The 21,689-nt window shown below is 40.2% G+C and overlaps 1 protein-coding gene across 2 annotated transcripts in view; it reads right to left on the reverse strand.

Annotated features, from left to right (window-relative positions):
- The window catches only part of epha10 (EPH receptor A10), a 228,162-nt gene that overhangs the window by 77,507 nt on the left and 128,966 nt on the right, over positions 1 to 21,689 (reverse strand). For both annotated transcript variants that reach the window (XM_088328870.1, XM_088328869.1), the window contains exon 5: positions 10,310 to 10,639. In XM_088328870.1, coding sequence (XP_088184996.1) covers positions 10,310 to 10,639 — 330 coding nt within the window. The remainder of the gene's footprint in view (positions 1 to 10,309; positions 10,640 to 21,689) is intronic.

The raw sequence follows: 21,689 nt of genomic DNA on the forward strand, positions 1-21,689 counted from the left end.
GGCTCCAGCACCCCGCGACCCTACTGAGGATAAGCGGTGCAGATAATAGATGGATAGATGGATAAAAGAAATACAAAAAAATCTTACCTTTTTTTTACCTTTTTTTCCCGTTCTCAGCTATTGTGCACTTAAAATATATAATAAATCGTCAACTACATTATAGCTATATTAACAATTAAGAAAAATATTGGAGCAGAGGATTTATTTTTCATTTTAGCACCCTTTCACATTAAACTGCATGCATGAATACAATTATATATTAGCTTTGATTCAGTGGTTAATCTTGTAAGTGTTTTTGGAGTGAAGACAATAGATTTGACAGAGATCGCTAAGCCACTGCCACCATAGTTACGGTATCCCTGTATCATACACGGAGCAAATAAAGCGTCCGAAAAAACAGCAAGCGACCCTTTAGTCGCCATTCCTGATAGCATAGCTGTATCATTTCTTTCCTATAGTTATATTCGAAGAATCAAGGTATTCAAAGATGTTAATAATCTTTAGAGGGTGGATGCAAAATCTTGGCGACCTATGAGGAAATCAGAAGCCATACTAAATACAAAATCGAAAAGATATATAAGATATATATAAAGAGGATATACAAATGAGTGACCCATCATATCAGATTCACGAAACAAGTGGCGCCATCTCCACCCGTTCAGAGTCTCTGGTGAGGAACAAGTGGAAACTACATCAGGATCCTCAAACCCGATACACCGGATCAAATACCGCACATCCAATCTATCCCATAAATGACAAGTTTTTACTTTAATTACACCACAGTCACTTGTCTTTGTCATACATTAACGAGGGCGCAGTGACAATACTCACTGTCTTTTTTAATAAACAAAAGCAAAACAAAAACATTAGCTTATTGACCTTTTTGAGAATTCAGTCAACAATAACCCCTAACGATATCAGTCAATACTGAATATTGGATCATGGTGTCATTTTAATTAGAATTCATTCATTAATTTACTTTTGACATTCAAGTTTTAGATTACTTCCTGTTAGCAGATCTTACAGAAATAATCACTCACCAGTCACTCTGATTAATGACTTGTAATCATGCTTCGTATGATAATTAGAACTTCAGCACGTGAAGGTGATGAGTGGCAGATCGACTTTGTGCACACGAGCATACATACAAGCTAGTGCAAGTGTTAGCCGTCGGCCGCGACAAGCTAATTAGCCTGTCAGCAACCTCCCGGGTTGGATCATGAAGAATTTAGCTGCCAGTCTCTCGCTCTCACACAGCAGGATTCGAGAATCACCTGACAATGTATAGAACATTTCTATTTTAATGCCCTGCGCTATTTCCCGTGGTAAGACTCCATCTTTTTTTTATATCATGTAGTCACCTTCCCCTGAGCATGGGCATCAAAGTGACTGTCACGCTTTCTCGCGCCATAGAAAAAAAAAAACAATATTTAAAGCACACGTGGCCAAAAATTCAAAGTAGCTCTTCGTGGACTCCAATTATAGGCCAAGAGGCAGGCAATTAAAATTCCCATCACAGACTGACAAAGAGTCTTAAGTGGCTGTGCTATAGTCCTGAAAAGTAGCTTGATGACTCTATTTATTTAGTGCCTGCTGAAGCTTCACCTTCCCATCACTTCTAATTAAGAAGGCAAAAAAAAAAAAGAAAATAAAAAACATTCAAACGCTCCCATGCAGAGTGCAGTAGGCGGAAAAAAGGTAGAGAGGTGTGAAAGTGGATCAAGAGGGGGAAACCAATTTTGGAACTGAGGTTTGATAAAGAAAAGCAAACTTTTGTTTATTGACAGCCGGTGAGCTGTCATTCAGACAAAGGACCAATGTCAAAAAGGAGATGGAGCCAGATTATTACTTGCAAGCTCGTAAATGTTAATACGTCAACGGCTTGTGTTGAGTCTGAGTCATGTTCCTTTTAATCCAGTAGATGGATGATAAAAAACACTGGTTGCAAGGTCATGCGTTAACATCGGCGTTGTTTATTTCTAGAAATAAAATCTTCCTCCATCTCACTTGAGTCAAGTCAAAGGGTTTTTTCCCATTCTTAACCAGTATGTCAGACTGCTAACCGGAATGTATCTGAATTGATTTTGCGATTAATATCTACATGCTAAATAGAAGTGAATTAGTATGAATAACGACATGTTCAATTACTCTAATCCCTTGGTTCTTCACAGTTGTACTTCGTGGGTCAGAAATTATTTCGCCATCCATTATCCCAGTCATATACTGCTATGAGCAGACACCAGCTGACACACTTTTGTTGGACCTGGTGGCTTTTTATTTAACAGTTACTGGATTTCCGCCTAGAATTAAATGCCCAGTTGTGACTGTGATCCATTATCCCCGGTTGACTGTTGCTGAGAGCAGGGGCTGGCAGCACACATTTTTTCTGGTTCCGGTTGCTGAAGCATGCCATTGCGGCCCGCCTAAAATGAACTGCTATGTTTTGTCCATGACTCGTTATCTGCAGTTGAGCCTACTAAAAGCAGGGGCAATGAAAGCAGTTATTATGTTTCTGGCTCTTTTTCCTGCCCTTTAGGCCTGCAATGAACAGCACCTGTGCGACCGCAATCCTCTATCCCTTGTCGACTATAGCTTCGTGAATTATCGTTTATCGCATGGGGTTCGATACATGTGGGTTTACAGTAGTTTACATTTTTGTGCAAATAATACCAACCAAAAACCATCATTTCTGTATTATGTTCCAATTCTGGCTTGTCAATCATTTTGATGTGTTAAATAAAAAAAATGAGGGTAAACACATATTATTACAACATATTAAGTCCTAAAATGGTACAGAGATTCATATTTACCCTGTCTGGACTTACATACCACCAGACACATAAGGGAGAGAGAGAGCACGAAAGAGAGAGAGAGAGAGAGAAAGAGAGAGTGAGCAAAGGAAAGAGAGCAAGAGACAGAGATGGAGAGAGAGAACAAGAGGGAGAGCAATAGAGAGAGTGAGGAAAATAGAGAGAGTGAAAGACTGAGGGAAAGAGAGTGAGAAAAGCAAAGAGGGAGGGAAAGAGCAACTGAAAGGGAGCAAGAGGGAGAGACAATGTGAGAGAGCGAGAAAGATAGAGACAGTGTGAGAGAGTGAGCGCAAGAGTGACAGCAAGAGAGAAAGAGAACAGAGAAAGAAAAAACAGAGCGAGAGCGAGAGGGAGAGAGAGCGAGGGAAAGCGAGCGAGAGGGACAGAGGGCAAGGGAAAAAGAGCAAGAGAGAAAGCAAAAGAAAGAGAGCGAGGGAGAGAGTGTGAGAGAGAGAGCGCGCAAGAGAGTGAGGCAAAGAGAGAGAGGGGGCAAGGGAAAGAGCAAGGGAGAGAGAATGCAAGAGAGAGCGAGAGTGAGCTAGATAGATTTATACTTCATAAATGTAAAAATGCCGATTTTTGTCACATTGACTCACGTTATAAATCCCCTTTTTTGATATACTGTGACCCAGATTCATTACTACATTTACAAGAATGTGAGTTCATGTCAAATTGAATAGTGTGCGTAGACCTTTTAATCCGTATACCACTAACATTTTTTGATTATAATATTATAAGAATACATCTGCAGTTACATATTCCAATTGGCCCATTTTAGGCTTAAATACTACAAGGGATATACACAATGACCCAATTGATTACCTTGGCAACAGCGGTTAATTCTGGTCAAAAAACACAGTATGTGCTTATAGAAGCGTTTGGACGCAGTTATTGGCTTCACTTTTGACGTACTGCAGTTCATGCAGATGGCATAGGTTCAATTCCAGGTCAGAGAGCGCCCCCGATGCCCACCGGCCTCTAATCTTAGTTCTTGTACTTGCTAACATCAGCGAGTTCCTTGTTGTCCGGTTCAGACAAAGGTTGCCTTCGTCCGCACAGGTGTCTGCGCTAAGGCATTCCGCTCACATCCCTACACCCTCATCCCCTCGACTTCTATATTCAATCGCCTTCTTCGCTCTTATTCCCGCGTCTCCCAGACCCCTTGTTACTCCGCGGGGACCGGCCATCTAAGCAGAGCCAGTAATCCTCTCAGGATATTGAAATGCCAATCCTTCCTCCTCCCTTGACCCACCCCGTCACTGCGGTCGTCCTGCATTCCTCTCCACTCCTCTGCCTCAGCTAAAGGGCTTTGGAAGTAGCGCCGGGGGGGCGAGACATTCAACCCGCGTGTGTTTTGCAGGGCTAACGCACACACGCTAGCGCGGCATGCTGGACGGGTGAAGCAGAAGCGTGAAAAATGCTACCACATGCACAAAATCCAACACTAGATAAAGAGCCGTAGGTAATTCTGATCTCCCATTTATCCATTCAGTGCCCCATAAAGTCAGGCAACCCCTGCTAGCTTTTTATCCGCAACCTACAATTTGTACATCCGCCTCAACATGCAAAACTACCACCCCAGTGCTCCCAATGGCCTTAGAGGATTGGATTAAAGAAAAGGGAATACATTCCATCTGTTTGGGAGCGCTGCTTTTTGAAAATTAATTTTGTTGTCAAAATGTGCAGCCGAAAACTGCAGTGGTATGGTCACGTCACAAAATCATCAGGACTGGCCAAGATTATTCTGCAGGGCACAGTCAAGCGAGCAGAAAAAGAAGAGAACAGAAAAATAACAGGACTGATGACAAGTTTGTCACAACAGGAACCATCAGCAATGGAGAAAGCTGTCCAGAGTTGCGTACTCAGTGGTTCCCTGACGAACCAGGCGATTAAGAGATCCGTAAACATGATCGTATATGTGTATGTATATATATATATATATATATATATATATATATATATATACACTTATACGCTCCCCGCGACCCTACTGAGGATAAGCGGTACGGCTAATGAGATGAGATGAGATATATATATATATATATATATATATATATATATATATATATATATATATATATATATATATATATATATATATATATATATATATATATATCATCTCATTAGCCGTACCGCTTATCCTCATTAGGGTCGCGGGGGGCTGGAGCCTATCCCAGCCATCTCCAGGCAGTGGGCAGGGGACACCCTGAACTGGTTGCCAGCCAATCGCAGGGCACACAGGGACAGACAACTCATTCGCTTATTCACACCTAGGGACAATTTAGACCGGATATATATATATATATATATATATATATATATATATATATATATATATACATATAAATATATATATATATATATATATATATATATATATAATAATAATAATAATAATTTCCTTGTATTGTCATTCTGTGTAACAATGTACACAGAACGAAATGTCGATTGCACCTGACCCGTTGTAGCGAGCCGATGCAGCCGCAGCCAACAGAGGGCGCCGCCGACCACTTTTTAAGTCTTAGGAATGACTCGGCCGGGGCGTGAACCACCGACCTCCCAGTCTCAAAGCGGGCGCCTTACCATCTAGGCTATATATATATATATATATATATATATATATATATATATATATATATATATATATATATATATATATATACACACACACACACATATATCATTTGACCTACTCTACCCCCTATCTACCTACTTTTACTTACAATCAAGCCCAGCAGATGCTCATTTATTTTAATATCTAACACAACAGCAGCACGTAGCAGCCTGGCAAGTGTATGACAATTCTGACAGCCAGCCGGCGCAGCAATCTACCACTACACTAGTTAACTAGAACCCGTCTCTGCAGTATATTGCACCAGTGTAATCGCGGACGGTTGGTCAGAACTGATTCCGTTATTAAGTCAGATGAAACTTGTACATTTCATATTCACATTTGTATTTATATAAATGTAATCAAATATGGTGGCTTTTATTCTGCTACTTAACAAATCTGCCAAACGATTAGGTCAAGGTGTATCTTAGGTGGAATTGTTGCAGCAACAAAATCAATTCAGGCAAATCAAAACCCACAAAAAATATCTTGGCTGAGGCTTCCAGCGAATTCAATACAATTTAATTTTCTTTTTGGTAATTTCTACAGTACAGTATTATGACTATTCTCTGACAGCATTCACTCCAATGATATGATTAGATTTGCTTCATGTATTTTATTGAGTCAATCTCAAGTAAAAGAAATCTAACATCTGCTATTTACAGAAGTAGACTTTAAAGATCTAGTTTATGGGTGTTAATAGAATAACATAACTTTATTGAATGACTTGCAATGGGTCGAATCAGTTTCATTTTCAAATTCTGTCCATGTGTCAAACTCAACTCAGTCGGCGGCCTTCAAATCTCTTGTGGCAAAGACGATATAAACACTACACTCCGGGCTAATAAGCTTATCATGCGCAGACATGTGGTAACAAAAAAAAAAAGCGAGAGAGATGCAACGGATTTAGGGTGGAAAATATTAAAATTGAGATAGCAGCACTAGGCTTACTTGCAAAACAAAATTGGGGGGAGATTTTATCGGTATCAGGAATTTTATTGTTTATTTGTAGTTCTTCTGATAAATAAGTCCATTGGTAGATCATGTAAACAAGTATCCTTGTCACAAAACAAAAAATACAAAATACGAAACGGTCCTTGTTGCGCAACTCAATTTTTCTTTGTGCAAATAATTTCACCCGACGTTCTGCCGACTGTCAAGACACAGACGGAACATTAATCACTCGAAATAGCAAACGTCAGTCCAAATCTTCTCTGACGTTGAAGGATGGACGATACCAATTTTTGTGAGAGTACTCACTGATACAAAGTACCGTATTTTCCGCAGTATGAGGCGCACCTAAAAGCCTTCATTTTGTTCAAAAGCTGACCATGCGGCTTATAATACTGTGCACCTTAGGTATGGATCAATAATGAGTAGACCGGTTGTCTACCTCTACGGTGAGCGGCAGCTGACTTGATTTTCCCCTGAAAAAGAAGTAGTGCACGGTGCATCCCGGGATACATATATATATATATATATATATATATATATATATATATATATATACACACACACACCGATGTTTCATTTCATAATCAATGTGTAAATAATAATTTGAATCGGTCACCACTGCCTCAAGTTATTCAACGGTAGAAGAAGCAGGTCCTTTTCAGCCTTTACAGACTCTCATCTCATCTCATCTCATCAGCCGTACCGCTTATCCTCATTAGGGTCGCGGGGGGCTGGAGCCCATCCCAGCCATCTCCGGGCAGTGGGCAGTGGGACACCCTGAACTGGTTGCCAGCCAATCGCAGGGCACACAGGGACAGACAACTCATCCGCTCATTCACACCTAGGGACAATTTGGACCGGCCAATTCACCTGAAATGCATGTTTTTTGGAACGTGGGAGGAAACCGGAGTGCCCGGAGGAAACCCACACAAGCACGGGGAGAACATACAAACTCCGCACAGGAAGTCTGGAGCTGGATTTGAACCCACGACAGGTTTCCATGACATAAACTGTGCCGCACAAGCGCTAACCACTGTGCCGCCGTGCTGCCCCCTTTACAGACTCATATAGGCTAAAGCGGGTAAAACAAAGCCTACGATTGGCCGAAAAAGTTGGTAATCACAAGTTACCTTGGTCGAAGAAAATATATTAATGGGGCTAAAAAAAGCTAGTAACAAGCATCATCCATTGATGCAGACATGCTTTTCGGCAGATTTTTCTTTATCTGTCGGCATTATCACTTGTTTTGGAGTACGTACATATTTAACACTGTTGGATTCACTACACTCACAGATATAAGGGGACCATGGTTGCGTATTATCACCGAACGTGATGGCTGAAAGACGACGTCTTTGGTGAGCTAACCCGGCTTTATATTTTTCAGGGATCTTGTTTCAGACTGTAATCTTTCTCTGATAGGTGTATTTTGAAGTGGTTATCATATCTTGACTTCCAAGAATGTATTCTTTACAATGATACCTGGCATGAGCTATTTCAGTGACTGATGGCATCGTACAGACATGTATATGTGTCTGAGACACGTACATGCTTCTCAACAGTTCAATCGCCCTTCGGCGGGCTGTCGGAACAGTAAAGGGTTAATACAGTTTGATTGACCTATCCAACTGTTTTGTTGACGTTCCTACTGTAGCGCCTTATAGTCCGGTGCGCCTTGAAAAATGTATGATAGAAGATCATTTTTGTTGAGCCTTTTAGTGCAGAAATTACAGTACTTTGCCAAAAAATATGAAGGGAATGGTACTATACTAGTAACTTTTAACTTTTATTTACAAAATATTCAAAATATTCAAGATGCCTTTATTACCTGATCGTATGACTGCAAGAAAAAAAAGGCGATACCAGTATCGGAAGCCGTTTCATGTGATGATAACAGCACTTTAGTGATATCATGACATTAAAATTGACACAACATATCAATTAAAGTCGCACATTTTTAAGGGGGATTCTGTTTGTAAAGTTCCATCACCCTCTGCTGGTTATTACTGCAGTTTAAATTGATGTAGGACTGTTTTGCCATGGTGGTTGTGACTCTTATTAATCAACCAAATTAAATATTACTCACCATATCTGTAGTACGGATGTTTCGATCAGAGGTAGAAGAGTTAATAGGAATGCCAAAATAAAAATACCCCCGTATCAAGATCATTCAGTAGAAAATAGGTGGCATAAAACTGTAAAACTTTCCGAAGCTAAATCAGGAAGAAGCCGATGATTAAAGGGGATAATTTCCTGCGTGTTAGCGCCACAATGCCTGACACGACGTTCGCCACTTGACATATACAAGAAAATGTGAGCAAGATTAGTCGACAGAACATAGCGCCGGCTGGTTTCATCTTAACACCCGCTTTGAATGAAATGTCACCTCTTCCGAAAATTCAAAATTAAAGCACGATGCAAACAATAACAACTACTTTGGCATTGTTTTCAGCTTCGTCGTGGTGCAACACTCTCAATGTTCTAATTAGATTGGCTATATTTGAAGTGGTACGTTTTGGTTTTCTGAGAGAGATTTCCATTTAAATCAGCAGTTTCTACAAATTAAGAACAGAGCTCTGCAAGTTTGATAGAAAATATGGATGTGTGTCAGTGTATATTAGAGCTTGGGAAAATTAAAGAATATATATTGTGATTAATTGCATGACTGTTGTAATGATTGGCTGTGATAAATCAAATTTTAAAGTACAGCCAAACACTTAAATGTTACAAAAGACTTTTAAAACATTACTATTAAAATTTAACTTAAGAAATAAAGCTTTGAAGCAGATTTGACTCACACGTTAAATCATTCTTAAAACTATCTCTTCACAATGTGTTTTTAATTTCTAACTAGCACATTTAAACTGTCTTTACTCACTAGGTCACAATACATTAAATAAAGTTAGAGCTTTAAATATTTAGTTGAAGCAGTTTTTTTTTAATTGCAGGTTAAAATGTTCAACTCCGATTTAAAACAGCTTTAATATATGAGATAAAGCTTTAAAGCCAATTGAATTAATGGGTCGAATTATGGTCAGCGCTTTTAACTTTACCTCTTTACAACATGCTTTAACTCGTTAGTTAAATTTTCTTTAAAGCCCCTGTGTGTAATATTCGACCATTAGATGGCACTGTTGTCTAATGCGAACGAAAACTAGTGCCACTGCAAGCAACAAGACAGCATACAAACAAGCCGGCGACTTAAGTAGGGATTCCACGAAATACACATTTCTGGAACTCAGATTTTTTTTTTTCTAAATAAAAATTAACATTGGTATGATAGTTCGTGTATTTTGCCTAGTATTAAAATCAATGATTTTTCTGTTGATTCAAAGTTTTTTGTACCACTAGGATTGTACCACTAGGAGGCACTGACTATTACACACTGGCCCCTAAAAGCTTCAACACTGAGTTTTAGCTTTTAACCTGCTTTAACTCACTAGGTTGAGTTTTATTATTTTAAGCTCGAGATAAAGCAAGGTTTATGGGTTCACCTCATAGGTGAAACCGCTTTGACCCAATAAAGCTATGAAGCCAATTTAACCCATGAGGTAAAGTTTGTCTGAATTGTGAACTTAACCTCTTACGACATAACTCATTAGTGGATCTGCTTTAAATTGTTTACTGAATTTAAAGCTTTAAACCTGCTTTAACTTACTAGGTCAGGTTGAAGTAACTTAGAAATTGAGTTAAAGCTGCCTTTGAAATGAACTGAAAGTTAATTCAGATTTAAACTTTAAGAGTTAAAACAGCCTTAGTCCATGAGTTAAAGCCCTGCAGCGGATTTAGCTCATGAGCTTTACCTGTTTGCAACATGTTAAGTCACGTTCAAAGCTTAAGAATTTTAAAGCCTTCATTTTGACAAACATTCATGTATAAGTACGACAACCAAAATGAGGAATTCAGATAAGAAATGAGAATAGCAATGACTCACCAGGCAAGCTGGTCGACACGTTGACCTGCGTGTAGAACCTCTTGTTGGGTAGAAGCTCGGACACTCCGTTCAAAGCCTCCACGGTGAAGGTGTAGTTGGCGTTGGGGTGGAGATTGACCACGGTCACTGTTCTCTCCGTCAATCCGACTTGCTGCGGGACAAAACCCACGCCGGCACCGCAGGGTTCGCACCGCCGGCCCGGGCAGCGCCGGCAACCCACGCTGTAAGTCAGGTCGGCTCTGCCGCCCGTGTCGGATGGTTCGTCCCACTCCAAGATTAGAGTAGACTGCTTGACAGTGTAGACCAAGTCTCGAGGAGGTGAGGGGGGCCCTAAAAGACAAAGGAAAGTGAACTGATTTACCTCGTCATACTTCAGGTTTTAAAATGTAGACAACAAGTTGGAACAAAATATATTTTCCTCATTATTTATCAAGTAAATCTATACAGATGGATACAAAGATTAAATAATAAAAAATAGAAACCTCATATAACATGTAAGTGAGTTAAATGAATGAATCTTTCTCAAGGGCGTAGTTCTGGCATGGACAGTGGGGGAAGTGTCCCGAAATAGCCAACAGTCATTGCTTTGTTCAAACCAATTTTATGTGATCACCTAAAAAAATGCACTATGTACACACCAATGCCAGGACCAAACCTACGCCCTTGAACATGTATACTGTACATAACTATTAAAAAAGCAGAATATACAGTACATACACTGTTTATTGAACACATCCATTCAATAAATGAAGACCAAAGCTGAAAATGTTTTCATTTTTATGTGGAACAATATTTAATTTCAGGTATATATTTGTGTGTTTCTTTCCACTTTCGTTTTATCTTCTCTGTCATACGAAACATACTTATCTCCAAATGTCTTTAATTCACCCAAAATTGAATTTGAGATTTTTATTTACACTAACATAACTTAATAACTGATAAACCATTGAGGGCAATATAGCTTTCTTTTTTACATGACAGCGGCAATATTAATAGACAAAAACAATTTACTACAAAATAAACACAAACAGAATAATACATACATATATATAAGTGAATTGAAATAAAAACGTGTAAAAATATATTTGGAAAATACATTAAACTTAATCTTTTTCACACCATATGATAAATACATGATTACGAAATAAAAGCACAACACATTCGTTTTTTATTTACAGTATTGTTTGACGATTACATATGCATTATCCATGTACACTCACGTTCACAAGTTGGGAGTCACTTGGAAATTTCCATTGTTTGACAAAAGCAAAGTTTGAAGCATACAATTATTTTTAAAAATAAAAATCATTACTTCTAACTTTCTCAATGTCTCGATAAGTATTTCCATTTATTTTGTACTGATTTTAACGAAAACAGTGTGACTTTTCATGGAAAACACACTATTGTCTGGGTGACCTCAAACTTTTGAAAGGTAGTGTATATTTATTTTTGAAAATATCATTTTCTCATTGGTTTTAGTGGTAATACATTTGAATATACTTGCAAGGCTGTGACAAAATCATTTTTTTAACCTTTTTTTTTCTTATAAAAATGCCTAGAAGTAACTACAAGAGTGTTACTTTAGAAAAGGGGCATGATGACAAAATGAATCCACTCTGAAATATGCATCTCGGTTTTTTAGGTTACTGCATGGTCCACTTTCAGTTCTGTCTGTTTTTCCAAACTACTTATTTAGTATAATTGTAGCGTCTTAAAACAATTTGCATAATTTTTAATAATCACTGCACCGTTGCCCGTACATAAATCAACTCTATCCGACTGTCTTCTCTCGATCGATACAATTTTGGGTTATACTTAAAGCCTTGTTGGAACATCCTCTAGAGAATACAAAGTCATTAAGACTTTAACTTGTACGTGCATAGATTTCCGCATGTCATTCCGAACCCCGGAGTGCTTAAAAATACAATCGAGTGCGGGCAACTTAATCCCCGTCGAGTGTGGACTGACCTGTGCTCCAGAGAACTGAGGTCCATTAAAGTGCATGCATTTTGGATGTGCGTGCACGTTCATGTGCGTGATGAATAAGTAAAGGTGTGCTAGCTTGTGCGTGAGCAAACCGCAGATGTCCCCGACTCGGTCAGAGCCACGTGGAGAAAGAAATTATGTAAGATCAGAAGAGCATTTTAGTGCGTTTGATGTCGCCCCAGCTGGGACACGATTCGCTTTTTGCTTGGCCTAGCGTGGCCTCGTACGGCGCAAACTTTGCTAATTTGGAAATGGAGTGCTTTGCGTTAAAATACATGACGTTGCAGTTCTGCAAACAAAAACAAACTTTCGCTCGTGTGGATTTACATAATTCCCTTCAGCTCGAAACCCCCAGCAGCTCACTTGGTTAATCGCTTTTCTAAAAATGCAGGTTCATGGGTTAGAGCTCCATTCACGTTAATAAAAACAAAATAAATACAGACTTTAATTTACTATCCCTATTGTTTTCAAAATGCATGCTCTCTTCTGAAACCCGAATTTTGACTGAGACGATAATCCTCAATGCAATTTGTATTGTTCCCTTAGTACCTCACCTGTTTAAGCATTTGCCTTCAACACACAGGGTGGTGGGTTTTTTACCCACACAAGACAACAGTAAATTATAACAATCTTTCATGGTTATAAAGACTTTTTTGCTAGACTTGTATGTATGAATTACATAAACCCTATTCTAAAACCCTAAAAAAACTTTTCACTGAGACCATAATCCTTAAAACAATTCATTTCGCATCCTCAGTAGCAGACATGGTAGCTGATTTGATTCCCAGTCAAGTGCACCAAAATGTATTAAGGTGTTTTGCTATTACTATATTTTACCATCCTTGTTTTAATTTTCTTAACCCTACTCTGTAACCATAATCGCTGTTCTGAAACCCCAAATCAAGGTTAAACACAAACTCTAACCTGACTTTAGAAACCCAGTTTTACTTCCAAACTGTAGTTAGGGATGATCGGGTTGGACTCCAGACAAGCCAACAATATTTTTTGTTTTAAATATGGAAACTACTACTTAATTTTGTTTATGGGCCACATGGTAGAAGAAAAATGCTCAGTAAAAACACTTATATATATATATATATATATATATATATATATATATATATATATATATATATATATATATATATATATTATATGAAAACATACTGCAAAGTAAAATACAAAAACTGCTGAAAAGCTTGAAAAAGTACTGAAAAGTTTGAAAAAACTAATTGTTATACTAACTTCTGAAAAGTATTTTGATCACATTACCCCGATTTTATCGAACCTGAATTGGTTCACTGTTGGCTTAAGATGTAGTTTTTAGGTTCTGTTGTATTATAAAAAAATCATGCATTGACTTGTTACTTCACATCTTTCGATTATTTTTTTTTTCAAACCAACTAAATTGGGCATGGTCATTTTAGCTGGTATATTTATAGAAACTCTACTCTGTTCACTCTGCTAGCCTCTGGGAAGAGGTACTGCAGTGTGCGGTGCAGGACCACCAGGTTCCGCAGTAGTCTAGTCCCCCTGGCCATTAGACTGTTAAATGGTCAATCTAACATATAGTTAACCTAAATCTAAAAGGCTGCTAATCTGACTTTTTGCACTACTGGCAGTTCTTTATAGCTTGCCACTCCTTGCACATTTGCTCTCTGCACTATTGTACTTACAGCGTTATTGTTACAGTGTTAATGTTACTGTTTACCTGACTTGTTAACCTGACTGCCCATTTTGCACATCCGGTTAGCTACTCCTCTTGCACTATCGGCACTATGGTAAAATACTATACGTAGCCATAATACAATACAACTTTTACTTATATCTGTACATTCAAGGAAACTGTGCGGGTCAGATGTATCGACATTTCGTTCTGTATACACGTGTACTAGAATGACAATAAAGTAGATCTGAATCTGAATCTGAATCTGAATCTGATGCCCGCTATCTAGTTTTGACTGAAAGCCTAATCCTCAATTAGGTTTATTCCATGTCCCAAGTAGCTAAAATGGTTAAGATGTATTGTATCCATCATACAGTGTTGTAGATTTGATCCCCAGTTATGTCAACTAAAATCAATAAAGTTCATTTACTGACTATATTTTACCATACCAACGCTAAAACCCTAAATCTACTTTTAATTGATCCTGAATCCAGTTCTTCACACATCTTCACTAGCTCACCTACTTTCATACACATAGTTGTGGGTTAATTCATCAGTTAGCTTAACTATAGCTAATGAGTCTACACCTTTTGATGACTATATTTTGCTATCCTTACCTGCTGAATTCATGTCCGCAGTAGCTCACCTGGTTAAGCACTCCAAACATAGGGTCTTGGGTTCAGAGCCGAGCTAACACAAATTAATACACTGCTATAACTGCTATAATTCCTAATATATTGCCTCCGGATGACCTTAATTCGAATGCTCTTTACCAGGTCCTTTGTATTCTACCAATAATTTATTTTCTATTGGGACAAACGCAGGAAAAAAACAGTGAGATCACTCCCTTCCTCCTGTTTATTTATCACTCCTGACTCACATTCATTTAATTCTGCCACCATTAAAAAAACAAAAACAAAAACACCGCAAGTTGTTTCTCTAGCCTTGTGTAGGATTAGCCAAATCTTGTGGATGATCATAATTACCGAATCAATTGTGTAATTAATGTGGTCATTAGGCCGCTATAAATGTTATCGCGCGGCGGATCGGAGAGCTCAGCAATCAATATTGTAATTAAAACTTGGCCATAAAAGGCGCTATGGCGTAACTGACGTGTACGCACGGACCCCGTGACCTCGTAGTTTTAGTGCCCCCAGGATATACAGCCCATTATTTTGCCATCTAATTACTAGGCTGTTCTCTATGCAGCGATCAATAAAACCCCACCTGTATGGTCTTTGTCCTATTGGCCCTGTAATGCATCGTTATTGGGGAGTTGTGCTATTTGTGAGAAGCGATGAAAAGGGGGGGGTATTATAATGTGCAGATTGTAGCTTGTTGCTGGGAGGACAATTTCACTTTGAGAGAAAGGATGAAAAATTGCTCGGCAGTATGAAACGGATGAGCCGGCGTAGGGAAGAGGAAATGAGAGGCGACAAAGGAGAGCGCTGAGTGCTACTGATGAGTTAAAGGGGACCCTATTATGCTCATTTCAAGAGCTTGCTCGCTGGCTGGACTGAGATAATTCAGAGTTCAAAGCGGACCTCTGCCAAGGCTAGCTACATGATATTATAGTCATGAAAAAAAGATTTATGAAAGTGAAATAAAATATGTGAATCTGAAATGTGGAAGTCATGCGCTTCGTTAAGTATTTTAGTTCATTTTTTTTGTTCAGGTTAAGCAAGATACTGAACACGTACAAAGCTAAGTTTCTGTTATCGAGTTGATGCCACACCCGATTTCAAGGTACTCACAAAGGTACCAGCTGCCCTCGTGGCCTTTATTTACAATCATGGTTTAGAAATTGGAACCAAATGGGTAACAGGTCAATACTATTGCGCATTTGAAGGTATTGCTAATTGCGAGGACCAAATTAAAGTTTTCATAATTTGAAATCATTTTAATTCTATTACATAGAAAACTATTTTAAAATATATTAACAGCGATTTTTTTTTTTAACAAACACGTTTTTGTGTAGGTGACTTTAAATAAATATCAATAATAATTTGATAGTGATTTTATTAGCAACTGTACCTACTAGTGGAATTGGTATGTTGTATTTATGGCTACTAAAATAATTTGTGTGTATATATATATCAACTAGCTCAGACAATTGCAAATATTATACTGGAAATGAATGCAATAGTTAAGTTAAATCTGAAGGGAAATTATCAATAATTCACCTCAACAGTAGAAGCATGTACATATATTTTGAGGACATTACAGAATGCTTACAGCACTTTGAGAACCCGTTTAGTGCGATTGCAGTTTCTGAAACATGGTTCAATGAGGAAAAGGGAGTTGATTTTGAATTGAATGACTATCATTTTAACTATGTAAATAGAACGAACAAGGAGGAGTAGCAATATATGTGCACACATGATTTCAATCTAAGATAATACAAAACACGTCATTTGTAATCGATGATTCACTTAAATGCCTTACAATAGAAATTCTAAATGAAAAAAGGAGAAATGTTATCGTCAGTTTTGTGTATAGATCACCGGGCTCAAATCTTGAAACCTTCACAAACTGGGCTGAAAAAAACATATTCAACAATAGGCAACAAAACACTATTCATCTGTGGAGATTTCAACATAAATCCAACAAATCCAATCAAACATTAAAACATTGATGACTATATTAATATAATGAAACCGTATGAGTTTGTGCCCAACTATATTAAGGCCTAATATAATTACTTCGCACAGTGCAACACTCATTGACAATATGTTTACAAATATTATTGAATTTACAAACATCAGCAGATTACTGGTTTGTGACATTTCTGATCACCTCCTAGTATTTACAGTGTATGACGAAAAGGTTACTAGACAAGAATCAACTATGGAATATGTTTACAAACCAGTTAGAACTGAAGAGACTATTATATCAATCTATGAGGACTTCCCCCTCGGATGGGTCTGGCCTTGATGCGGCGAGGGGGCTTGCGTGTTCCAGTGACCCTGGAGAGCGATACCGTCGGGAGCTTGCTCCTGGTAGGGTCACCCATGGCGGGCCGGTCTCCGGGGTAGGTTCCAGACAAACAAAGACCCCAGCGTGTCGGTACGCTGTCAGGTGGCAGCCCCACCAACCGACTATCCTGAGGAGGGCTAACAACTCACCCAGGAGAAACCCCCTTTGTTATGAAACTGACCAGAGAAAGAAGCCAGACTGACCAACACGGTAACGGACCCCAGCCTGCCCCCGACCAACGAGTACGGATCGACCTTCGTCATAAGGCCCGTGTCGCCACCTGGAATGTCCAGACACTCCTTCGCCCTGGAGCTGCCACCCTGCTGTCCCGAGAGCTCTGTCGCTATAATATCACACTGGCAGGGCTCTGTGAAGTACGATGGCAAGGCAATGGTGAAACAACAGCTGGCAACCATTGCTACATCTGGAGTGGCCCCGAGAGTCGGACCGGCCTTTATGGTGTGGCTCTTGCAATTCCAAGAGCCCTCCGGAGGTCCCTCATCAGCTGGACACCCATAAGCGACAGACTACTGTCTGCTCGCTTCCTCCACCATCACGGCAAGATGACAGTGATCGTCGCCTACGCCCCCACCGATGTCGCTGATGAGGATGCGAAGGACGCGTTCTTTGACCAACTCCACCAGGCTGTCGACCAAGCCCCACCACACGACGTCACCATCATCCTCACTGATGCCAACGCCACTCTATCCAGCAATGATCAGTCCCCCGGCTCACCTGTCGGCACCACCTTCGTTGACAGCACAACAAACGACAATGGCAACCGCCTCCTCCTCCTCTGCCACCAAAACAACCTCTGTGTTGCTGACTCCTGGTTTCCCCGGAAACGCATCCATCACTGGACGTGGTGCAGCCCAGATGGCAGAACCAGGAAGGCATTGGACCACATCCTGATATCACGACGCTGGAAGTCGTTTGTAACCAACTGCCGGGTGTTCAGAGGAGCACAGCTTGGCAACACAGACCATCGTCTGCTGGTGGCCCAGCTCAAGCTAAAGCTCCGAGCCAACCAGCACAAGACTCTGCCTCGCCCCGACTCCTCCCGACTCAGCGACCCAAACATCGCCAAAAACTTCAGTTGCTCCATCCGCCGCACTCTCGATGCCCTGGCTCGTGACAAGCTGACAGACTGGGCGGCCTTCAAGGAAAGTGTCCTCCAGTCTGCTCACAATGTCCTCGGACGCCCGCGATCCTCCCCGAGAAAGCCCTGGATATCAGAGAGGACACTCAACATCATAGACCAGCGGCGTGAGGCCCGGCTCCGAGGCGACCTCACGGAGTATCGGAGACTGAACCGCCTGCGCAATGTGGCCATCGCTGAAGATAGGGAGAGGTTTTGGCAGGCAGAAGCCCAACAGCTTGAGTCCGCGGCCAACAACAACAACATGAGCCGCGTATTCAGTCTACTACGCCAAGCCCGTAGCGGCCCACACATGAAAACAGCCCTGGTAAAAGACTCAGACGGCAACCTCATCATGACAGAAGCCAACTGCCTCGCGCGCTGGAAGGAGCACTTTAGCCTCCTCTTGCAGCACAGCACCATCCCGGCTGACCCCACCCTCCTAGTGGCTGCAAACACGGCACCTCCTAGCGACGCCTGCTGCACAGACCCTGTAACACCCGAGGAAGTGAGAGCTGCTCTGAAGAAGCTGAACACCAAGAAAGCCCCCGGCATCTGTGCCATTACCGGTGAGATGCTCAAGGCCGGCGGTGATGGCATGGTGGAGTGGCTAACCTGCCTATTCAACCAGGTGTGGGAATCGGAGCAGCTACCCACCGACTGGACCAGAGGAGTCATCATGCCCTTCTGGAAATGCAAGGGTGACAGGTTTGTCTGTGGAAACCACAGAGGTATAACCTTACTCTCCATCCCGGGCAAGGTCTTTACCAGGATCTTGCTCAGCCGTGCCCTTCCAGCAATCAGTTATTGATTAGTATATAACATATGTGACTATTGTAATTATCATTATTATTGATAACCGACCTATGTAATATGTATATATTTGAGATTTTGTTATATTTAGACACAAAATAAGAGCTATCTGTAAAATATAATATTGAAAAGGGAGATGAAGGGGTAGGTAAAGTAAGCATCTGCTCCTTACTAACCCTCTTTGAACATGTTATGATAACATTATTTTTGTTGTTGAGTCTTTGTTTTTGTCCTGTTTTTATTTTCATGTTAAATAAAGTTTTAATTTATATAATATTTTTTACTTTTTCCGTATAGTTTAAATGCACCCTATGAATGAAAGATAATGATTTAGTGTCAAGGCTGTATGAGAGTTGCCTCTTTAAAATGTTAAGATTGGGGTATTCAAATCAGATTTGTATTAAAATAACATGTCAGTTGAACGATAACAACAATGTGTTTGTTTCACACGACGCAACCTAAAATGTGGTACACAAAACTTGAAACATGTGTTGTTTTTTTTTTTCACTCTAGGGAGAACATCACCTGCAAAATCATATAACATGAGGACAGGATCCAGCTGGTATCTTCCATCTTCAATATTACAGCCCAGGTAAATCTTGTCAAAATGAAACCAGCCCCCCAAAACGTCATTTTAATAAAGAAATAAGCTTGGGAAAACATCTCCATTAGTTTTATGCAGAAAAAAACCAACCCGTCTTTATCTTGGCAATTTTTCAAAATAATTCAATAGCGGAGGAGGTATAGAAGGTGAAGGTAGAGGTTGGAGTGAGATGGATGAGATGGGAAATGAAGGGATGAAGGTGGACGAAGTGGAGGATGAAAATGAATGTTCCAGAAGGGGATCGGGTAGGAAGGTCGCAGGGTCAGGAGGAGGTGGGGGGCCACGCCGAATAAAAGGCTGCACGGTGAAGGACAAGTCCGAGGCGACGCTGTTAAACGGAGAAGCCACATATGTTCACCAGCTGACGACGGCACGAGATATTCCCAAAATATATCAGACAGAATGCGAGGTCTCTAGGTCCAGAAAGTAGCGCCCCAATTTTCCTCAAATATACCATATTTATTTATTTGTGTACAATGCGCAATCGTGAATAAAACACACTCGTAGTTTTTGATGAGGAATCATTACTAGTGTTTTGTTTCACTTTTTCTCAGTTCAAAATATAATATTTAACAAATGCTATGTTGAAAATGATCGCAACATAGAAAAGTTTGCATGGACTTCCCCCCTTTTTATCTGGCTTCTGACTCCAAGAGCCAAGAAGAATTCTGCAGGCTCGAGAGCATTCTCCATCCAGGCCCCGGTGCTGTGGAATGCTCTGCCCCCTCAGCGAAAGTGTTAACATCTAGACTTAAGACAGACTTCTGTTCTATAGCTTATAATTGATGCCAACCTCATACTCTTCTTTTCCTGTCCTTACCAGCTGCCTGGCTGGTGGAGAAAGACAAACCGGGATGAGTCAGCAGACCAATAAATGGACCTGAAGCATGTCATCATCAGCATCAACCAGCTGGATTGTATGAAAAGCCGCGTTGTCGCTGCATTGGAACTCTTAAACCATTTTACATATTACCAGCGTCAGAAACTCATGACGAAAAGTTACCAGACACCAGGGCAGACAACTCTGAAAAGTTGCCTGCCCAGCCATAAAGTTGCCTGCCCCATTTTTCACAACTTCAAACGCAATAAGACGACTAATGGGGAAAAAAAAAAACATTGTTGCAAAGTATTAAGGATTGATCATCAGAATAAATAACAGAAAAACACTTTGAATTTAAGTTTATTATAAATCTACTCATAAGATCCATTGCATGTATAGGACATGGCTGTTTTTCATCTGCCATCAGCATGTACCTGTATTAACTTATCTTCATTCATGCAATGTTTCTGTTGCATCGGATAAACATTGTTCGCGGACTTCAGTTAAAAAATGAAGGATTTGGGAGGAAATGTTATCCCAGTTGCAGTTGCGTGCGGCAGAGGTAGTGCAGGCTACAAGCCAGGTGAACTCCTCTTTCCGCGATGCTTTTAATGAATGTTTACGTTTTGTAGCGTCATACATTTTGTTAGCTTCCTTTGAATCTTTCTTCTGGGGCTGAGGTTTTGGCTCGATTCCTAACCACTTATCGATTTTTCTTGTGTTCTGTGTGCGTCTACTTTGGAAAATGATATGCAAACGCAGGACCTTATAACGCTCAGGAAAGCCCGGAAGCGAGTTATTCGATGCAGACTTCCAATTGGCTGCCGAGTGTGCAAATTGCCAAACGAACCGAAATTCCGAAATTTCCAAGCCGAATGAAGATTTCAAATTTCGGAATAAAGCAAACGTTTGATTTGAAAAAAGTAAAAAAATAAATGAAAACAAAATATATTTTTTTTCTTTCCTGAAAAAGTTGTCGGTCACTCGGGCGTCTCTGTGTAAGTTGTACGCCCGACGTAAAAGATTCACGCCCCGGGCAGACTTTGTTTCAGACACTGATATTGCCCATGCTTATTGTTGATGTTTACTATGGTTTGTGTATTTTGTGTTGCCGAATGCAACATCTATTGCAGGCTGGTCACCAGACACCTCGTATCTGACGCCTTTTCATGGTTTCTTACTTTCCCTCATGCTGAGCTTTTTAGGTTTGTCCTTATCCGCATGCCGGTTTCAGATCAGGGGATGGTGTGATAATGGTTAGTGCAGTCCTTTGAGACATTATGTGATTAAAGAGCATACAAATAGATGGGACTTGCTTGACTTTGAACCCAGATCACTGAAAGAGCGCCGATCCTTTACTACTAGGCCTTACTGACT

Source organism: Urocampus carinirostris, chromosome 2 (genome assembly GCF_059441175.1).
Source record: "Urocampus carinirostris isolate Australia breed hairy pipefish chromosome 2, RoL_Ucar_1.0, whole genome shotgun sequence".
NCBI lineage: Eukaryota > Metazoa > Chordata > Actinopteri > Syngnathiformes > Syngnathidae > Urocampus > Urocampus carinirostris.